Source organism: Plectrocnemia conspersa, unplaced genomic scaffold, assembly GCF_051122295.1.
Source record: "Plectrocnemia conspersa isolate PC_06_02 unplaced genomic scaffold, ASM5112229v1 ptg000002l, whole genome shotgun sequence".
Taxonomy (NCBI): Eukaryota; Metazoa; Arthropoda; class Insecta; order Trichoptera; family Polycentropodidae; genus Plectrocnemia; species Plectrocnemia conspersa.
Window position 1 is genome coordinate 25886530 of NW_028277166.1, and position 17579 is coordinate 25904108.

Here is a 17579-nt window from a genome sequence, read left to right on the forward strand (position 1 = left end):
TTCGCGTTTTTTGTCATGTTTATATAGGTAATATTCAAAATAAATTATTAAATAAAAATAATTATAACGACAAATAAAGGCCGAAGTCAGGCAATCTTATTTTAAAACTCAGGTTAGCAATTAAAAATTTTTTTTTTGTATAGTTCTCATAATTACGGTTAAAATTAGTTACCCAAATATTTCGGTCAGACTATGCACTCGTAAAGAGCTATACACCATTTTAAGGGGTGCCCCATTATTATGGTCATAGCTGTATATGCATGTACATATGTAACGTATACTTTTTTAAAATGAAATGTATTAAAAACGTATTTGGATTTTTTATTATTTTTACAGTATCAAGTGAATTATTTAACATCTAAAAGCATTTTTATTTAAATTTTCAGAAAATTATTTAGTTAAATTGATTAAAAATAAACCAATGGTCACGTATATAGAGCTTTAAGCCAAGTTTTCGCTCTATTGAGGTTATGCGAATCTGTCATTCACGTTTGGACGGATAATGTTCGGGCAAGTGTTTCGTTTGAGTTGTTTATACAACGAAATCGCACCATGCACCAGAGGAATGAAGAGTCTGGTGCCGATGATCAAGTGGATCAGACCGGAACCGATGGCTAAATGGAAGCCCGGGAATAGCGGCGACATGGAAAAAGTTACGCCAGTTCCCCGAAATACGATCAATTCTATTTACAATCAATTTGAAGACCAATTAAAAGAGTAAGCCACCCTTTAGAGCTTAACAATTTATATAAATATCACTTTTATTCCATCACTTTTAGTTTGGAATCGGTGAAACAGTTGTTCACAGTAGGTTTCGCAGGAAGAAGAATGGTGAGAAGGGTCACTTTTCAAGACACTTTAAATCGCGTGCGAAGGTTCAAGAACGACACTTTTACCGCAGAGGCGACCAGTAAGATTCAATTTCATTTATTCTTATATTATATTTCAAAAGTTTTGATGAAGGATATTTTGTTGATTTATCTATTTACTCACTTTTTATATATGTACTAGCAACTGATATAATTATTTTATTACAGTTGCTATTATGACCGCTAGAATAAGGTTGATGCAACTTCATCTAGAAAAATATCCAAGAGATGGACGTTCAACGGTAATATAATACTTATCAATATCAATATGAATCATGACGTTTCATTTTCAAATATTCCATTTTTCTACAGGCCAATTGCCAACGACTGGTCGATAAAAGAAATAAAAAGTTGGGTTATCTCAAACGTTTCGACTATAAGAAATACGAATGGATACTCGAAAAATTGAATATTGTGCACAAAGCAGCGCCAGAGTAATTATATTATTTGATAATTTATCATTCGATTGAAAATTTGCTTTTGTAATATATATATATTTTTAGAAAATGCGATCAAGTGACTCGGAAGGAGTCAATGGTCAAACTGACTGATTTGTATTGCGAGAATGTTAGAAAGCAAAAGATGGCCCAATACAAGATCGAGTTGGAATCCGAACGCGCTCAGCTTCTGAAACATTTTCAATCGAATCCTCTGCCACCCCCCACTTATGTACACACATTTGACGAATCCAAATAAAATATATATTTCGAGTGTAAAGTAGATTATGAAAAATACATATTAATTAAATAACATTTTTCGTATATATTTTTTATTGAATAACCTATTTATAAATATATATATATATATAAAATGTAATGTCGCTTTGTTCGATTGTCAGAGAAAGTACATTAGTTAAGTTATCGTCGAAATATTAATTTAAATTATATAAATATTTTTAGGGCCGTTAATTTTTTTCAATAAAACGTATTCAGTCGGGTTACATAAATTTTTCATTATATTATATATACGTAAACAAATATTACTATATAAAATTTATTCTTATAAAGATAGTAATAAATCATCTCTCAACATTTTTTTTACATTATATATAAATTCATATTCGTATACAAATATATAAAAACTTTTCAATAATCATATTATGTTTTTTTTATGTATTAATAGAGGGGGAAGATTGTCAGATTATGTGTGTAACAATTTGTATTCAAAGACTTGTAGTAGCCGGTGGTCTCGCATAAGCCTTTGGTATGAATCCGTATCTTCTCGTTTTAGGGGCGTGCGCCCATAGCCATCCCTCGACCGTCTGATGAAGAAGATCTGCATAAACCCATTCTCCGCGTCTCACCGAAAGATCGTCCGGTGCTTGAGCCTGTGATTAGATCAATCGATAAGAATAATGATTCTTGGAGGAAATTTATCATTTATGTATACCTTATAGTCGTAAAGCATTACAAGTTCAGTGCCATGATAACGCGGATCAGGATCGGGCATCGGAGCCGGCGCTGGAGCCGGAGGCGTGGTCACGGCGGCTTCTACGCTACCTGTGGATCAAATCAGAGATTAAAAAAATATTTTTATTCAAAACGCATTCGAAAATAAGTCGACCGGACTACTTATTGGAAAAATCCATACCTTGAATTACATTATCAGCAGGATATACAAAACCGGAAGGAATGAATCCTTCCTGACCGTTACTACGAACAACCCAAAACCAATCTGGGTCTTCCCTATTTAACACTGAAATGATAAAATTAATATACAAATTAGTAAAAATACTGCAATATTTTCTATATTAGATCAATAACAAAAGAAATAATGATTAATCCTTTAATTAACAAAATCCAATGTATCGGCTTATGCTACTTTGACAAGAATTGCCAGATCAGATACCATCATTAAAGAAAGAATCAGATACATATTTAATTAGCTATATTATAGTTGCTTCAGAGGAAAATAACATGTTTTCTGAACATGTATTTTTTATCACGTTATAATACGTTGGTATTTAAAAAATAATTAAAATACTCAGGAACGAAAGGGTTAATATTTTTATATTGATAATTTCACTTTTTCAACGTTAAATGAATTGAATATGTGCAATGCAATGTTATTATGTAAAAATTGATTAAAATAATTTTCTAAGAACTTATTTTAATTTTTTTCTAATTTTTCAATTCACTAAGCTTTTAGAAAATTATTTTAATCAATTTTTTTTTTGGAGCTAAATAATTCATTATGAATAAGAAAATTGTGGAACGAAACGACTCAAAATAGTACAACATAATTACAAAATTGGTTAGCGAGTACTTCAAATATGGTTCAATAAATTTAAATAAATAGTTTGTTCCATAAAACGAATTGTTTGTGCATTACAATAATAAAAAATGAACATTAAATAAATATATCTTTATTTAATAAAAAATATTACATTGAGCAATATTTTATGTTCAAACCCAAACCTACCCAAATTAATTTAATGGAAGTACAACTATAATTAGTTTTAAACTTTCATTAGGTTAGGTTTGGGTTTGAACAGTCTAGTAATTTTATTAATAACTAATCATTAAATTAGTGATACTAAAGGAAATAATATACCTGTAACAAATTCTCCTCTCTCAACAGCGACATCATTTTCGTCTCTCGCTTGAAATGTATACAAAACGATGCACCGACCGGAAGGTGCTTTACTAAATGGACAACCGTCACTTTCGCTGCCTTCTTCTGATCTACTCTCACCTCCGCCCCTGAAATATAATATAAATTAATAAAAGTATTATACACAGATATTATTAAATATTAAATAATCACTGTTCTTGTGTAGTTAAATCGGGCGCAGAGCCCGCCGGTTGTCTCGGAAGTTTCTTCTTGAGGTCCGGTAGCAGGTGTGGCGAGTACGGCGCGCAATAAGAGTGCGGAATGAAACCTTCCTGTCTTGAATCCGCCAATATCACATATACCCAATCGTTTTCCCTATATAACATATTCACTATTTGTCCCCGTTTCACCTACAATTGATTAAATTTAGTCGATATTGTATTAGAACGGTTGAATAGAAGAACGTTTTCGGTTCTTACCTCTAATTCGTCGTCTACGCACGGAGCGAAGTCGTGCAAGACGACCATCTTGGAGTCGGGGCTGAGTCCGTGCTCTTTTTCTATGCCGACTCTGACCAGAGTTTCGATGCTGGCCGATCCCGTGATGCGCCCCATACCCGGGCTGAGCCCTGAGCTCGGCCTGGAGAGCTCTTTGTCGACATCTCCGCTGATAGCTATGTAAATGTAATCATATTAATAGTGTACTTCAATTTAAGATAATTTATTTTTGTATATCGAAACTATAAAGAACGTTTCGGTGCGAGATTTTTGTAAGAATATTACGTAGATATGGACTTGGATGATTATTAAAAAGAAAACTTTCAAGACATCTAATGCAAATCTTGTATCATTGGGGCAATATTGAGCATTTTCATGTTACAATAGAAGTATACATTTTGATTCGGTTGCACGCTGAAGATGATCTTGGGGAAATCTGCGAATGTAGTGTTCCAAAATTACACCACATTCATCTTAAAAGAGAATCTTTATAATCTTGTTTTTTCAACGATAATCTTTACCGCGACCAAAATGTTCTACCTTTGTTTTTTTAAATTAGTATATTATAATTTATATATGTTTTAATATACAGGATAATACCACCTGTATGTATGGAATTTATTATTATGTTTATTATCTAGGATGAGAAATATGTTAATTACCTATAAACACAAAAAAATTTAGAATCGTATTATATTTTCCCAGTTCAATTATTGTGCAACAATATTTTATATGCTTAATTAATTAGATAAGACAATCTTGCAAAAATACAAAGCAGGGCAATGATAGTAGTTTTAAATAAAAATATATTTACTAGTTGTAGATTAATATTTTAGTATTTATATATAAGTTAGAAAATAATATATTACCCTATTATTTTAATAAGTATTTAATAAGAAATAAAGATGTACACAGATTTTATATTAGAAACAGAGATAATTTAAGGGTAGTTAGGTATAAGAAAACCGGTAGGATAATCTACAAAAATAAAAATTTAACAGGTTTCCTCAATGGCAGAAAGAAACACCTTTGTGCATTAAAAAATAAATTATAACATTAGTCTTTTAAATATTCTGTTTATATTATATTTTATATGCACGTATGTTTTCATTATATTTGTTTAGTGTTGTATAAAAAATTATCTATATTGGCTAAATAAATTAATAAAATAAATAAATATTAACCGAGTCTAAAGTGATATATGTACACATATTATTTATATTAATCTTCATCTAGTACCTTATCCATCTGGTATCATTTATATTATCTAGGACTCTCTTTGTTTTTTTGAAACTACTGCCGTAGGTTCTTCGGCAAGATGTTCGCCTCTGATAATAAAAGCATGTGCATGTAAAGCCAAATTTCAAAGGATTTTACTCTTTCTACTCCGTATAGAAGGACAGAATATATAGCACCCTACCATTCACATTTTTAAAATCAGCGATGAACTTCTTCATTCAGGTGAATGCTGTCCTGGCTTTCTCTTTAGTGTGTGGTCTGGGTATCCTGAATATATGTATTTTGCTAACTTACTTGATGGACTGAATAATGTTAAAAATCATAGGGGATAAAAAAAGTCGTGACAATTTGAAATTATCTATCGAAAAAACAGGTTTCGCATATGCCCTCTCGTCGATGTCACCGAATGACGTTAGTCTCAAAAAAAGCAAAAAAATGAGTGAAAATTGTGGCAAAAGCGACCCGGATCGAATCTAAATGGTCTAATGTACTGTTCTAATGCATCCGGTGGTGCGAATCGGTCCGAAACAGGATTTGAGACGATACACGTCTCCAATTTTGCCGTTTAGCGGGTGGGAAGTGTGCGGAATAGCCTACTCCGGAAGACAGGGAGATAGGGAGACATCCGGAGTCACTCACATTTCTTTTTCTTGCCTCGCCGGATTCTCACGGGGCATAGGAAGGCCATGGCTCAGCCCACCATGGCGCACCGACTTTCCACAAGACCACTGGACCTGTTTACTAGCCGTAGTAGGAGGCTGCATTACCGACGCGATCGACATCTTTCGGCGGCGGCGTCATCTTTTCAATTACAACTACATCATTTAATAAAACTCAACTAATTCGAATTAAATATCTAGAGCTTTCATGTCCTATCATAACTCTTCAATATTTTTATATATCTAAACTTATAGGATAGTAGAGCAACGCCACTAAGAGAGCGGCGAAAACAAACGTACGATAACCACAGAATATATGTAATGCTTAATAACAGGGACGTCGTTTCAGATTTTTCCAGTTGGCCAATCTGTGGTCATTTTGGTTCTTGTTAATTATATCGGCGCCACGCTCATAAACTAATGATTATGAACATTTATTTTACTTTTGGCTCTAACGTCTGCGAAAGTGGCCAACAACGTTGTGCTATATAAATACGTTGTAAAATTTAAAACTGAATTTTTTATCGCTGTGCCTGTGTTTATACCACAAACATCCGTTAAAAATCGCAATTAAGCTATGTGAGGGAGGCACCGATATAATTAACAAGGTTCGGTGATCATTGCACATGAAAACCGGCAGGACCGGCTCGAGGTGCATTTGATTACATTTAACACTGTATCGGAAGTTTGTAATAACTAATTTAATGCGCGTATTTTTTTTATTTAAATGATGATTTAATAAATGCGCATTTTATTTTAATTATTATTCATTTAAATTGTCCCCTTTATTTAAATCGGAAGTGTGGAATTCCACATGGTTCTATTTTGGTACCTTTATTATTCAACAGCACAAACAGCGGACGGACAAATCTTTGTCTTTTCTCACCACACACGATCGGATTTGTCCGCCAGGCACCCGCGACGGACAGATCCGCGCGTGTATGGCCAGCTTATATATAAAGGGAAACTTGCAGGAAGGATTCAGCTGTATGCTGATGATACAGTGCTAATATATAGCTCTACTAAAACATACAAAGATATGCAGAATAATTTGATTCATATTAGTGAATAGATGAGATTAAACAAATTACCAATTATTGAAAAAAACTAACTAACCCTTAACCATAGAATGAGTTATTTTTTATTAAAAAAACCTTCTTTTGACCCTCTTCCATTGCGCTGGTTAAGCAATAATAAAATCGTTTATATAAAATAAAAATAAAAATAGCCATTACACAAAAAAATCACTATATTTGGAATATACTTTTGATAATTTGGCACTTGTTACATAGAAAGTTATGATAAAATATATAGCACTTTTCAAATATTCTCTATACATATATTTTTCAGCATAAATTTCAGTCGCATACACATAATACACAATACAGCTAAAACATTTTAACATAAATATAAATATTTTTATGGCGCTTTCTCCGTAAGACAATGCCACTGCTCGTGCTTGTGATCCGGAAACTTGATACAATCTAACCAGTGCTTTAGCCTTTTGCCTTTGCTAAAAGCTCCTATAACAAGACTGCCTAGAAAATCGTTCGATTTTCCGTAATCCTTGTCCCATACTGTTAAAGCTAAGGATTGTTTGGCTAGCTCAGTAGGTCTAGTTTCAAAGAGAAACTCTTCATTATAAACTGGATTCAAATTTCTCCACTTAATGGAAGTTTTGTGCTTGCGATGGTAAGGGTCTGGTTCCAAATGCCTGAAAAATTACAAAAAAATAATAAATCAAGGAACTGTTAAACTAGATCTCTAATGGCTCGTTTAAAACTAAACTTACAGTTTTACGAATGGATCTGAAAATCCATTACTATCCATAGCTGGTAAATTGCGACATCTACATATCACAACAGCTAATGATCGTTTTTTGGTATTATAGGACAACGATACCAGAATTTGAGGTTTCATGAGTTGATGGCCTATATCGGATTCTGGCAATAGAGATAGTGTCAAATCTTGAGACGTATGTCCTCCGAGAGCGTCTATCAATGATATAGAAGCTGAACCCAAAATATCGCATCCATATTTGTCTTCATCAAAAATAGTTATTCTAAAAGTCTTTACTTTAATATCTGCTTCAGTTATGCCATAAAAGGTTACAGCTTCATTGAATTCTGGGTTTTTTGTTTTGTGGACAGTTTTGGTGCGCTGTCGATTGTAACAAGTTCCATCAGGTGGAAGTATCTCCATGGAGCAATAAGGATCTGCTAGACCTGCTAGGTCTGTAGAAGGAAGATCTCTAGCTCTGACTGCTGTGCAGCTTAAAGTTCCATCTGGCGCGTCGTGCTGCAATCTAACTTCAGCTGTACCGCACTGTCCAGAAGATACAGTCTGATCTCCTAACGTATAGAATGCGTTCAGAGTTGAAGAGCAAGAATCTTTGCTTTGAACTAACTTGTGCTTCCCATTCTGATTCAATCCATTAGGACTCATCGTGTAGAACGTACTGTTCTGTGAAGTGGTCGAGTGATTTGAAGAGACGCTTCTAAAGCTACTTTTGCTTGATGTTCTTTTCAATTTTTGGTTAAAACTTTCGACTCTATTTAGACTCAAACCGCTGAATCCGTGTTGTAGAACATCTGCTTCTACGTCACCATTAGTCTATAAAATAATAATAAATTAGCAATGTATCTATTTTTATAGGTGCATTATTTTATTACCTGTAAAGAAGGCATTGATTTTTGTGATTCTGTAGAGCTTCCTTGTCTTGAAAACGATGGGATTTTAACACTTAATCGATTTGAATCAACGTCATCGTTGACTAAAGTCATTTGACTAGAACTAGTGCTAGGCATGTCTAATAGAGAAGTTGCTAATCTAGAGTCACTGTATCGATTAGTGGCTTTCCTTTCCGGTAGCACATATTTTGGAATGCTCTTGTAGAACCAAGCGCCTGATTTTTTCCATACTTCTCTCGTCTCTGCGCAAACGTTGCAAAGCCACTGTTCGCTAAAATTAATATAATATGATATTTATTGGATATTTGGTGTCATTGAAAGAATATATTTTACTTGTTTGGTCCAGTTTCTAGAACGCAGCTGGAGCAGATGTAGTTTCTGCAGATAGAGCAGCGTCTCAGTCCTGGTAGGATAGGAAGAATTGGCGCTCTTTTCCCGCAAGATTTGCATCTTCCTCTTGCGCCAGATATGGAACTTGTTCCTATAGTTATTGTAGGATTTAGTCCCAAGCCTGTTCCAGAACCTCTTCTTAATGTTTCGACGCGTTCTACTAAACGACCTACTCGTTTCGCTTCTACTTCGCTGAGAGCTTCGGATCTCTTCACTACCTGAGATTTAAACATAATAATTAATTGAAAATAGCAAAATTTATCCCACTAAGATAAAATCTTTCCAGATATAATACACTAGTACTTATTTTGCAATGGAATTTACTTTTCAAGTACATATACAAAATATTTTGATATTAAATACTTCGTATATCAAATATCGTGAGCGGATGGATATTATAAGAATGCAAAGATATACATGTAGAATAAAAAAATCTGACAAACTTTCGTTCTGACATTTGCCAACTGCAATCGATTAGGAACGGAGTCTGACAGTTACTCGTTCGACGATGTATTTTTGCTGGTAAAGAAATATAATTATTTATTTCATAATTTCATTCAAGGACGCAGCAAAGCATTAAAACAAATCTTAGACTGGAATTATTCTCGCCTCTTCTGATTTTGAGCCGTAGATTACCAAAATTAAATATTTAAATTTATATTTCATGCAAGAAGCAAGCCACTGAAAAACTAATTTTATTGATGTAGCTCTGTATTGCGCGAAAATCACGCGGCAAAAAATGACCCGTTGTTAAAGTGTTTCAGATTTCATTGTCAAGTGTCATTTATTCAATTAATAAATTGCATTTTTTTCAAATAAGATAAGTGAAAAACGTAAACGCGTTTAAAAAAAAAACGAGTACCCTGTTACTTTTAACGGGTATCCGGTTATTTTAATTTAAATATAATACTTGATTTCTCCATATGATATATATATCTCACACAATTTTCAACATGCAAAATTTCCGGCTATCCTTCTATTTTACAAAACCCATGAAGTGGGTAGTGAGAGTGATCTATCGAAAATGTTTTTAACAATCCGATAGTATTGTTTCATAATGTAAGTTTTATTTCGTTTCGGCATCCTTAAACATTTGCCTATTAACAAAAAAAAAATGGGAATATTTGCTTAAAATACACACGACATACTCGGAAGACGGTAGTACACTAAAAACGGCATTTAATTATATTGTTATTATTTACCGTCAATGATTAATGATCGTTAGAGTCTTGATCGCTTGCTATTCATCGCTTCATGGATAGCTCTCTAGCAAAAGATGTGAACATATTTATTTTAAAACTGCAATGCAATTTTGCTATCAATTACACAGAATAAATGATTTGATTAGGTAATTATTATTTATTATCGATTTAGAAGTAATAAAAAAATATTTATTTTTCACTTTTGGTAATATGAAAAGAGCAAATTCTGCTTGTACAAATAAGTGCTTCTTATTCAAGTTTATAAACCGCGAGAGTTGACAATGCTCGACACTTCATTAAGTTTCTGTTAGTGCTTTGACTCATAGTAGAAACACATTTTGGCTGTAAACGATATATTGGGACGGGTGAGCCCTTTCATGTGTTTTTACGATAAGCAAATTCATATATTAAAATTATCCCACGCTCACAGACAAAAGCAAAACATAAATTTGGCCGGGTATTTGGATGCCCAAAATATAACATTTTTCATTAAAACAAATAAAACAGTATCAATAATTAAAAACCATAACAAATAGTACACCGATGAGTTAAATAATATAAGTGAAGTGACTTAAGTACGCGAATCAAATAAATTTAATTAAATAAACCAAATGATTAAAAAATAAGCGAATCGAATTAAATTAGTGATTCAAATGTTATTAATAAAGAATCTGCATCAATTTCACAACTAAAAAATTTGAAAATAAATCTTCTAAACAAATTTTAAGCCCTATCTTCTTGGCCGACTATTTGCCTGAGGGTAAAAATAAAATACCGCCCTGATTATTTTTTATTAAGCAATACACACTGACTATAACAAATAATTTAAATATTAGTTTTGATGTAATAAAACTATGTCTTATTAATGAATCTATTAAACATATATTTCGAGTTGTGTCTCTTCAAAATTGAGGTATCGAAATATCAAATTAAATTAGTACACGCAATATGAAACTCAGCGAGGGGTTTACTGTCTCCATTCACTTCCCTCTGGTGAGATGATATTTATTTTATATGTATATATTTTAGGGTGTGTATTTTCAGCTTAACGAGCTTTAAGTTCTCATGCAACAATTTCGATTAATACATTTCGTTGTCAGCTTTTGGTATTATTAATACAAAAGACTTTTTTCCTCGATCGTCTATTATTTATCCGTCCGTTCCGAAAAAAAGCCAATTAACCATAAAGCCGCTTATAATCGAAAATTTCGAGAGCCGCAATGTAGAAAGAAATAGCTTTTTATTCTGGAGAACATTAATAAAATTTATATTATATTGAATAACTTAATGCATGGTTTCCCAAACTATGTTCCGCGGAACACTGGTGTTCCGCGGAGCCTAAATAGGTGTTCCGCGGAGCCTAAATAGATATTTCACAAAAATTTTGAGTTAATTAAAAAAATTGTCAGTCGTGCTAATATTTAAAAATTGTTCATAAATCTGATAAAAATGCTTGAAAATATGTGCTAAATATTCAACATTGATGTGTATAAATTCTGGAGAAAAAAGTTTCATTAGTCGGTGTTGTTGATTTTTTAACTTAAAAATTTGATCGAATTGAAACAATATTTTCATTATTAATTAATTACACGATATTAGTGGTTGTCATGCAAATTTTATTTATGTGATTTCACTTTTACGCAATTTTTTTGGTGCCACGAATGCCACTTTTTACACGATTAATTCACGCAAATTCACTTGTACGTGATTTTTCAATCTTGGGATCCGATCTGTCAAATTTACAAAAGGTTATTGCGGATAATTTTTCACGCGTTTTTATTCTACGTGTTAATTCCTGAAACTAATTTATTGCGTTAAAACAGGATTTGGTGTATACTTTTGGAAATGTAAATAATTTAAATACAATTTGCATAAAAAATAATCGATTTTCTTGTACATTAATTTAGTCTGATTGTTAACAATACAGATATTTTTTTCATTTTGACAAAAAAAAATATTACAGAATTTACATGTTATTCAAAAACTACTCATTGATATTTGGTTGAAAACAGGAAATTTGACGAAAGAAAGGCCAAATACTTCTACTGATACGTCTACATCGAAGAAGAAAATAATCCAAAAACTGTGATTTCTTTAAAATCCAATATTAAAGAACAAGTGTCATCTATGAACAGACCAAAAAGGAAGTACTATGAAGGTTATTTAAATTTTGGATTTACTTATATTGGCAATTCAGATGCTCCTGATGTAATGTGTGTTTTGTGTCAAAAAAATACTCGCAAACAGTTCTTTGGCTCCAGCTAAACTTCGCGGGCACTTCGAAACCACACACTCTGATTACAAAGGAAAAGACATTGAATTTTTTAAGAGACAACGTGACTAGCTAGAAAAGTCCAAATTTCAAATGATTACAATGGCTAAAACTGAAAATAAAAATTCAACAGAAGATTCTTTTCGCGTGAGTTAATTCGTCGACTTGGACTATGCAGTGAATATGCATTGCAAATGGATGAATCTACAGATGTCGCAGGACTAGTTGTGCTATTGGTATTTGTTCGTTACACATATGATACAAGTATTGAAGAGGATTTACTCACGTGTGCATATCTATATGGAAAATCTACAGGAGAAGACAATTCTATTAATGATTACATTACAAAACAAGAGATAGGCTAGAAAAAGTGTATTGATATTTGTAGATGGTGCTCGTGCAATGGTAGGAAAAATGAAAGATGTTGTATCACGTATCCTGAAATTAGCTACAAGAGCTACTGGCAGTCACTGTATTTTGCATAGACATGCACTGTTGACTAAAAAAATTTTCACAAAAATTTTAAAAATGTTATGGATGAAGCCGTGAAATTTTATCAAATTTTTAACAAATCCTTCCTGGTTGATACATCTTGCATATCTGGCGGCTATTTTTACAAAGTGCAATGATGTTAACTTATCATTTCAAGAAAAAAGTATTACAATTTTTCATATAAGAGATAAAATTGAATCTTCTGATAAAAAAATACAATTTTGGATTTTATCAGTTGAATCTAATAATTTTGATTGTTTTCCTGTATTGGATGAATGTTTAAGTAAATTGAATTTTCAAGTTGATAAAGAAGTTTCACAAGTATTTTTAGAACACATATATAAGCTGAAAACAACTCTTTCGAAATATTTTCCGAAAAGTAGTAAGGACGATTCCTGGGTTCGGAATCCATTTTCTGTGACAGTTAAACCAGTGGGCTTAAGCGCAAAGGATTATGAGAATTTAATTGATTTAATTAATGACTTTGATTTGAAACAAAAATATAAAGATCAACCATTAAATGATTTTTGGGCGAGTCTGACTGAAGAGTTTCCCAATGTGTCAAAACAAGCTCTGGTTTATTTACTTCCGTTTATTACGTATTTATGCGAAGTGGGATTTTCTAAATATATTGCAACAAAAACAAAATACAGAAATAGACTCGACGCCATGGCAGATATGAGAATACAACTGATCAATATTGTGCCTGATATAAAAAAAATGTAATTTAAGAACCCGAAATCATCAGAGTCATTAGGAGTTTTATGTTTATTAAATAAATGATATTTCTTTAATAACAATTTTCATTTTTATTTATACTATTATGAATTACTCAACCTAAAAAATAAGCTAAGTGTTCCGCCAAAATTTTCGGATTTGCCAAGTGTTCCGTCACTAAAAAAGTTTGGGAAACCCTGACTTAATGTATAACCCAAAATACTAAACCTCGAGTATGGCCGCTTGTTCGGCTGGAGTTAATGGAGAAACATCCCTCGCTACGCACCAACCGCTTCTCAGTCTGAAATAATAATAATAATAAATGTAATTATATAAGGGATGTAGCAGTCATTTATTATTATTTATTTTATTATATAATTATAACTTTCTACAACATTCTAAATGACAGTGAAGATTTTTTGTAGATCTGTGTTTCGTAGAAATTTAATTGTAACACGAAATTATATGTATCTTATTTCGATATAACTAACTATATTGTTTAAATCAACTCTTTGGTTAAATTACTCAATAATGCCAATTTACTCCAACTATATAAATACTCCTACTATAAATAGTTAGCAATCGTAAAAAGCGATACATAAAATTATAATTAAAAGCAACATAATATTATATGCGTATTACAAGTTAAGTTATATTTTCACTGGCGTTTCAGTAAAATCACATATAACTGTAGATATATATTTCTGCTAGCAAAAATAAAATTTAGTAAATTTATATGGGACGTCATTTCAACATGTTTCAGAAGGTGGCAAAAGTTGGTCAGTCAGTGGTCGTTTTTAAATGACATGCATTTTTCTGACCAAATTAAAGGTTTAAATTTTTACTTAAAATCAACGGCAAAAGCAATAAAATAGTGCCGTTGCCGTTGCAGTGGAACCCCCGGTTATCTAGCGTTGCTTTTTATAACAAGTAAGAATCGAATGAAGCATATCTAAACCGAATTTTGACCGATAGAAGAGCGCAAAAAATAATTATCCCTTCTCAGAAGACAAAAATCCACGTCAAAAGTAATAAAATCGTACCGACGCCGTCGCAGTGTCAATGCTCGTTACTGAGCTTTCCCACTATGACGGCGCCGACACGATTTTATTGCTTTTGACGTGAATTTTTGACTTCTGAGAAGTGATAATTGTATTTGCACGCTCCTATTGACCAAAATTCGGTTTGAATATGTTTTGGCCAACACTCTTATATAATAAGTGGTTTGAATATACTTTGATAAATACTCTATTATCTATGGAGCGATATGTGAGATGCGATATATCTCTGTACTTATTCTTCCGCTTATTTTCCCTTAAGAGATGAGTTGGCTTAGTTTGTATTTTAGATTTGAACTAATGAAAGTTCTAAAACTATAATTTGTTTCAGAACTTTCATTAGGTTAGGTTAGGGTTTGAACAGCAAATTTAGTTTCATAGATATTTTTGAGCAGCATATAATTTCACTAGCGTCTATCAATTAAATTATATTGCCGCTATTTAGAATATATATCTACTGGTGAAAATGTATTTGTATTTCACTAGTTAAAATATAACTTCACTGAAAAATACACATTCACTATAAAACTTACACATCGCATGAAAATAAATAACGATACGTATGTAAATGTATATATTATTATATTTACATTATATATTTATACTAGCACCTGCCACATAAATTTTATTTTTACTAGTAAAAGTATATATCTGTCGGTGAAAATGTATTCCGGTATGATTTTACTGAATTGACATGTTTTAAAAAATACTTTTGAAATAGATTTTTTTTTAGATTTTCTAAAGAGATCAAGGATGTTATTTCACCTTGATTTCGGAGGGGAGGGGAAGAGTAAAAGTTCAATTTTTTTATTTCATTTAGATATTTCATTGTATTTCATTAAATAACATAATTTATTCTGGCTAAATTCTAATGACGCCCCTAAAAATGATATGCTGTTTTAAAATAAAACTCAATTTAATAATTACGAAACGTCCATTTGTTGTTCAAACCCAAACCTAATCTGAATGAATTAACTAAAACCCAACTTAACTTAGCAAAATTTCTAAAGCTTATTACAGTTTTAAGGCTTTAATTAAATTAGGTTTGGGTTTGGTTTAATTTATATTAAATATTGTGAATTTCTGATCATGTGGAAATACGTGTACCAGATACTGAGCAATGAAATTATAAATGAATTGTTTTGTGGGGGGTCCCTCCAGTAGCAGTTAATTTCAGGGTAAAATAAACTACAATTTCAAAGGCAATAAAAAAACATGACAAATAGTTTGAACAAAATGTGTTACTAAAAAAGTATATTATTAAATAATACAACTCGTTAGCACGCTCGTTAAACGCTTGTAATTACTAGAATAATATTACCTTTTTGTGCATAAAAAATTCAAAAGCCAATGCGTCATTACAGCGTAAAAACCACCATTGTAATATGCCACTTAGCATTAACGGCCATCAGAATGTGTTTGTGCGAAAAAATAGATTCCCGCGAAAGCTAAAATATAAAGCTCTACATATTTATACTAGTTAAAATATAACTTTACTAGTAATACACGTTCACTATAACATATAGGTTTTTAATTGGATCATTAGGTAATATTTAGAGAAAATTGCTATTCCTGGATTTCAGAGCTAATCACAAGAGTAGACAAGAATGTTTACTGATTTATTTTTTTATTTATATAAACTAATATAGTTAATTTTAAAAATAATTTAATAATGCCAAATTTAATTTATTGAATGTAAGACATTTATTTTTAATTAAGCACATCAAAGGAACGAATCTTTGGATTTACAATCAAGTATATACTATTATATTATATTATAAGAATGACAAAGCACAATGTGAAAGAGTACTAATTATATTTTAAATAATATACTTAAAATAAATTTAAACTTTATTTATTGCAAATAATTTATTTATTTAATACTTTTTGCTCCCTGAATTAATTATCTTAATTTTATTTTAATAAGCTTATTAAAAGTGTATTTTTAATCACCACTTGTAACTGACAATGAGATTTTTTTACATGGGGCTAATTATTTAAATGTTTTCAGACTTCAATTTTTATTAATAAGGGTTTTAAGTATAACTTAAATAAATAGTTAAACAAGCTATAAAAACGTAATATGAATAAATATTTCGTTCGAAATATGTGGTTAAAAATCTGCTGTTTACGAACGAGCCCGAAATTAAGGTATTTGTCTGAAGTCAAAGGACAAACAAATACTTGTAACAAAAGCAACCCTTCAATTTAATTTTAATGGAAGGACCACATGTGAAATATTTTATTATTTCTCGACCATAAATATTTTGGGTAACTTGAGCCAAAATATTTTCGTCTAATGCTGAATTATTTCGTTTCAAGTAATATTTTACAAACGATGACAAGATTTTATCGTAAAAAATAATGGTAATTTACTAGAAAACATTTCCATTGTTAGATTATGCCGATGAAAACACACTTTCCTTCACAATTATTAATCAGTCAAATTTTATTTATTTATGTTTTGTATTACAATTCGTCACGATAATTATGTAATTGAAAAAAAATTTAAACGCACATATGAAAACCATCATAAATATTTTTTTTAGCTCTCCATAACTATCGCCGAAAACATCCTTGTGCTTGGCAAACTCGTTTAGTAACTGGATTGCTCGTGCAAGAAGAGCGTTCTCAAGTGCTGACGTCTCGACCGCAACGGATCAGAATAAGGGACGCGATCATGACTCTCTAAGGCTCTATAGTTCACAGCCGAAAGTCACAGAACATTAACGGGTTTTTGACACCGCCCCTTATCAAATTTAAAAGGTGCATCATTGAATAGAAGCTATCCTAGTAAAATGGCACTAGTATATAAATACTGATATGACCCGTACTTGTAAAGATATCTTATTTTTTATTTTATTTTATTTTATGTTTAGCATTGTTCTACAACGTTATGTAAAAAGTCTGTAACATTGTTGCATCGGCTATATTTTTTTAT

At 31.6% G+C, this 17579-nt stretch overlaps 3 protein-coding genes across 3 annotated transcripts in view; 1 reads left to right on the top strand and 2 right to left on the bottom strand.

Moving 5' to 3' along the window:
* Positions 1–464: 464 nt before the first annotated feature.
* Positions 465–1621, top strand: bonsai (28S ribosomal protein S15, mitochondrial). The gene is made up of 5 exons (XM_088206006.1): positions 465–717; positions 780–910; positions 1038–1111; positions 1182–1303; positions 1373–1621. Exons 1-5 carry the CDS (start codon positions 503–505, stop codon positions 1563–1565), a joined length of 735 nt encoding a protein of 244 aa, XP_088062132.1. The 5' UTR covers positions 465–502; the 3' UTR covers positions 1566–1621.
* A 182-nt stretch (positions 1622–1803) lies between these two features.
* On the bottom strand, positions 1804–5939 carry Dlish (Dachs ligand with SH3s). Its single transcript, XM_088206005.1, has 7 exons — positions 5798–5939; positions 3902–4095; positions 3636–3832; positions 3423–3571; positions 2460–2564; positions 2259–2368; positions 1804–2196 (listed from the first exon to the last, which is right to left on the bottom strand). The coding sequence occupies exons 1-7, from the start codon at positions 5844–5846 to the stop codon at positions 2032–2034; spliced, it is 969 nt and encodes a 322-aa protein (XP_088062131.1). The 5' UTR covers positions 5847–5939; the 3' UTR covers positions 1804–2031.
* A 1109-nt stretch (positions 5940–7048) lies between these two features.
* The window catches only part of Rph (Rabphilin), a 33252-nt gene continuing 22721 nt past the window's right edge, over positions 7049–17579 (bottom strand). Inside the window, exons 2-6 of the mRNA XM_088205398.1 lie at positions 13809–13881; positions 8841–9115; positions 8490–8778; positions 7610–8430; positions 7049–7531 (exon numbers count right to left, since the gene is read on the bottom strand). Coding sequence (XP_088061524.1) covers positions 7237–7531; positions 7610–8430; positions 8490–8778; positions 8841–9115; positions 13809–13881 — 1753 coding nt within the window. The 3' untranslated portion in view covers positions 7049–7236. The remainder of the gene's footprint in view (positions 7532–7609; positions 8431–8489; positions 8779–8840; positions 9116–13808; positions 13882–17579) is intronic.

Excerpts from the sequence above, each read along its gene's own strand:
- bonsai (XM_088206006.1), top strand. The coding sequence starts at position 503 with ATGTTCGGGCAAGTGTTTCGTTTGAGTTGTTTATACAACGAAATCGCA. Across the intron at positions 718-779 it reads TTTGAAGACCAATTAAAAGA|TTTGGAATCGGTGAAACAGT; the intron begins GTAAGCCACCCT and ends CATCACTTTTAG. Across the intron at positions 1,304-1,372 it reads GTGCACAAAGCAGCGCCAGA|AAAATGCGATCAAGTGACTC; the intron begins GTAATTATATTA and ends ATATATTTTTAG.
- Dlish (XM_088206005.1), bottom strand. The coding sequence starts at position 5,846 with ATGGCCTTCCTATGCCCCGTGAGAATCCGGCGAGGCAAGAAAAAGAAA. Across the intron at positions 3,572-3,635 it reads GATTTAACTACACAAGAACA|GGGCGGAGGTGAGAGTAGAT; the intron begins GTGATTATTTAA and ends ATTATATTTCAG. Across the intron at positions 2,565-3,422 it reads GAGAGGAGAATTTGTTACAG|TGTTAAATAGGGAAGACCCA; the intron begins GTATATTATTTC and ends TTATCATTTCAG.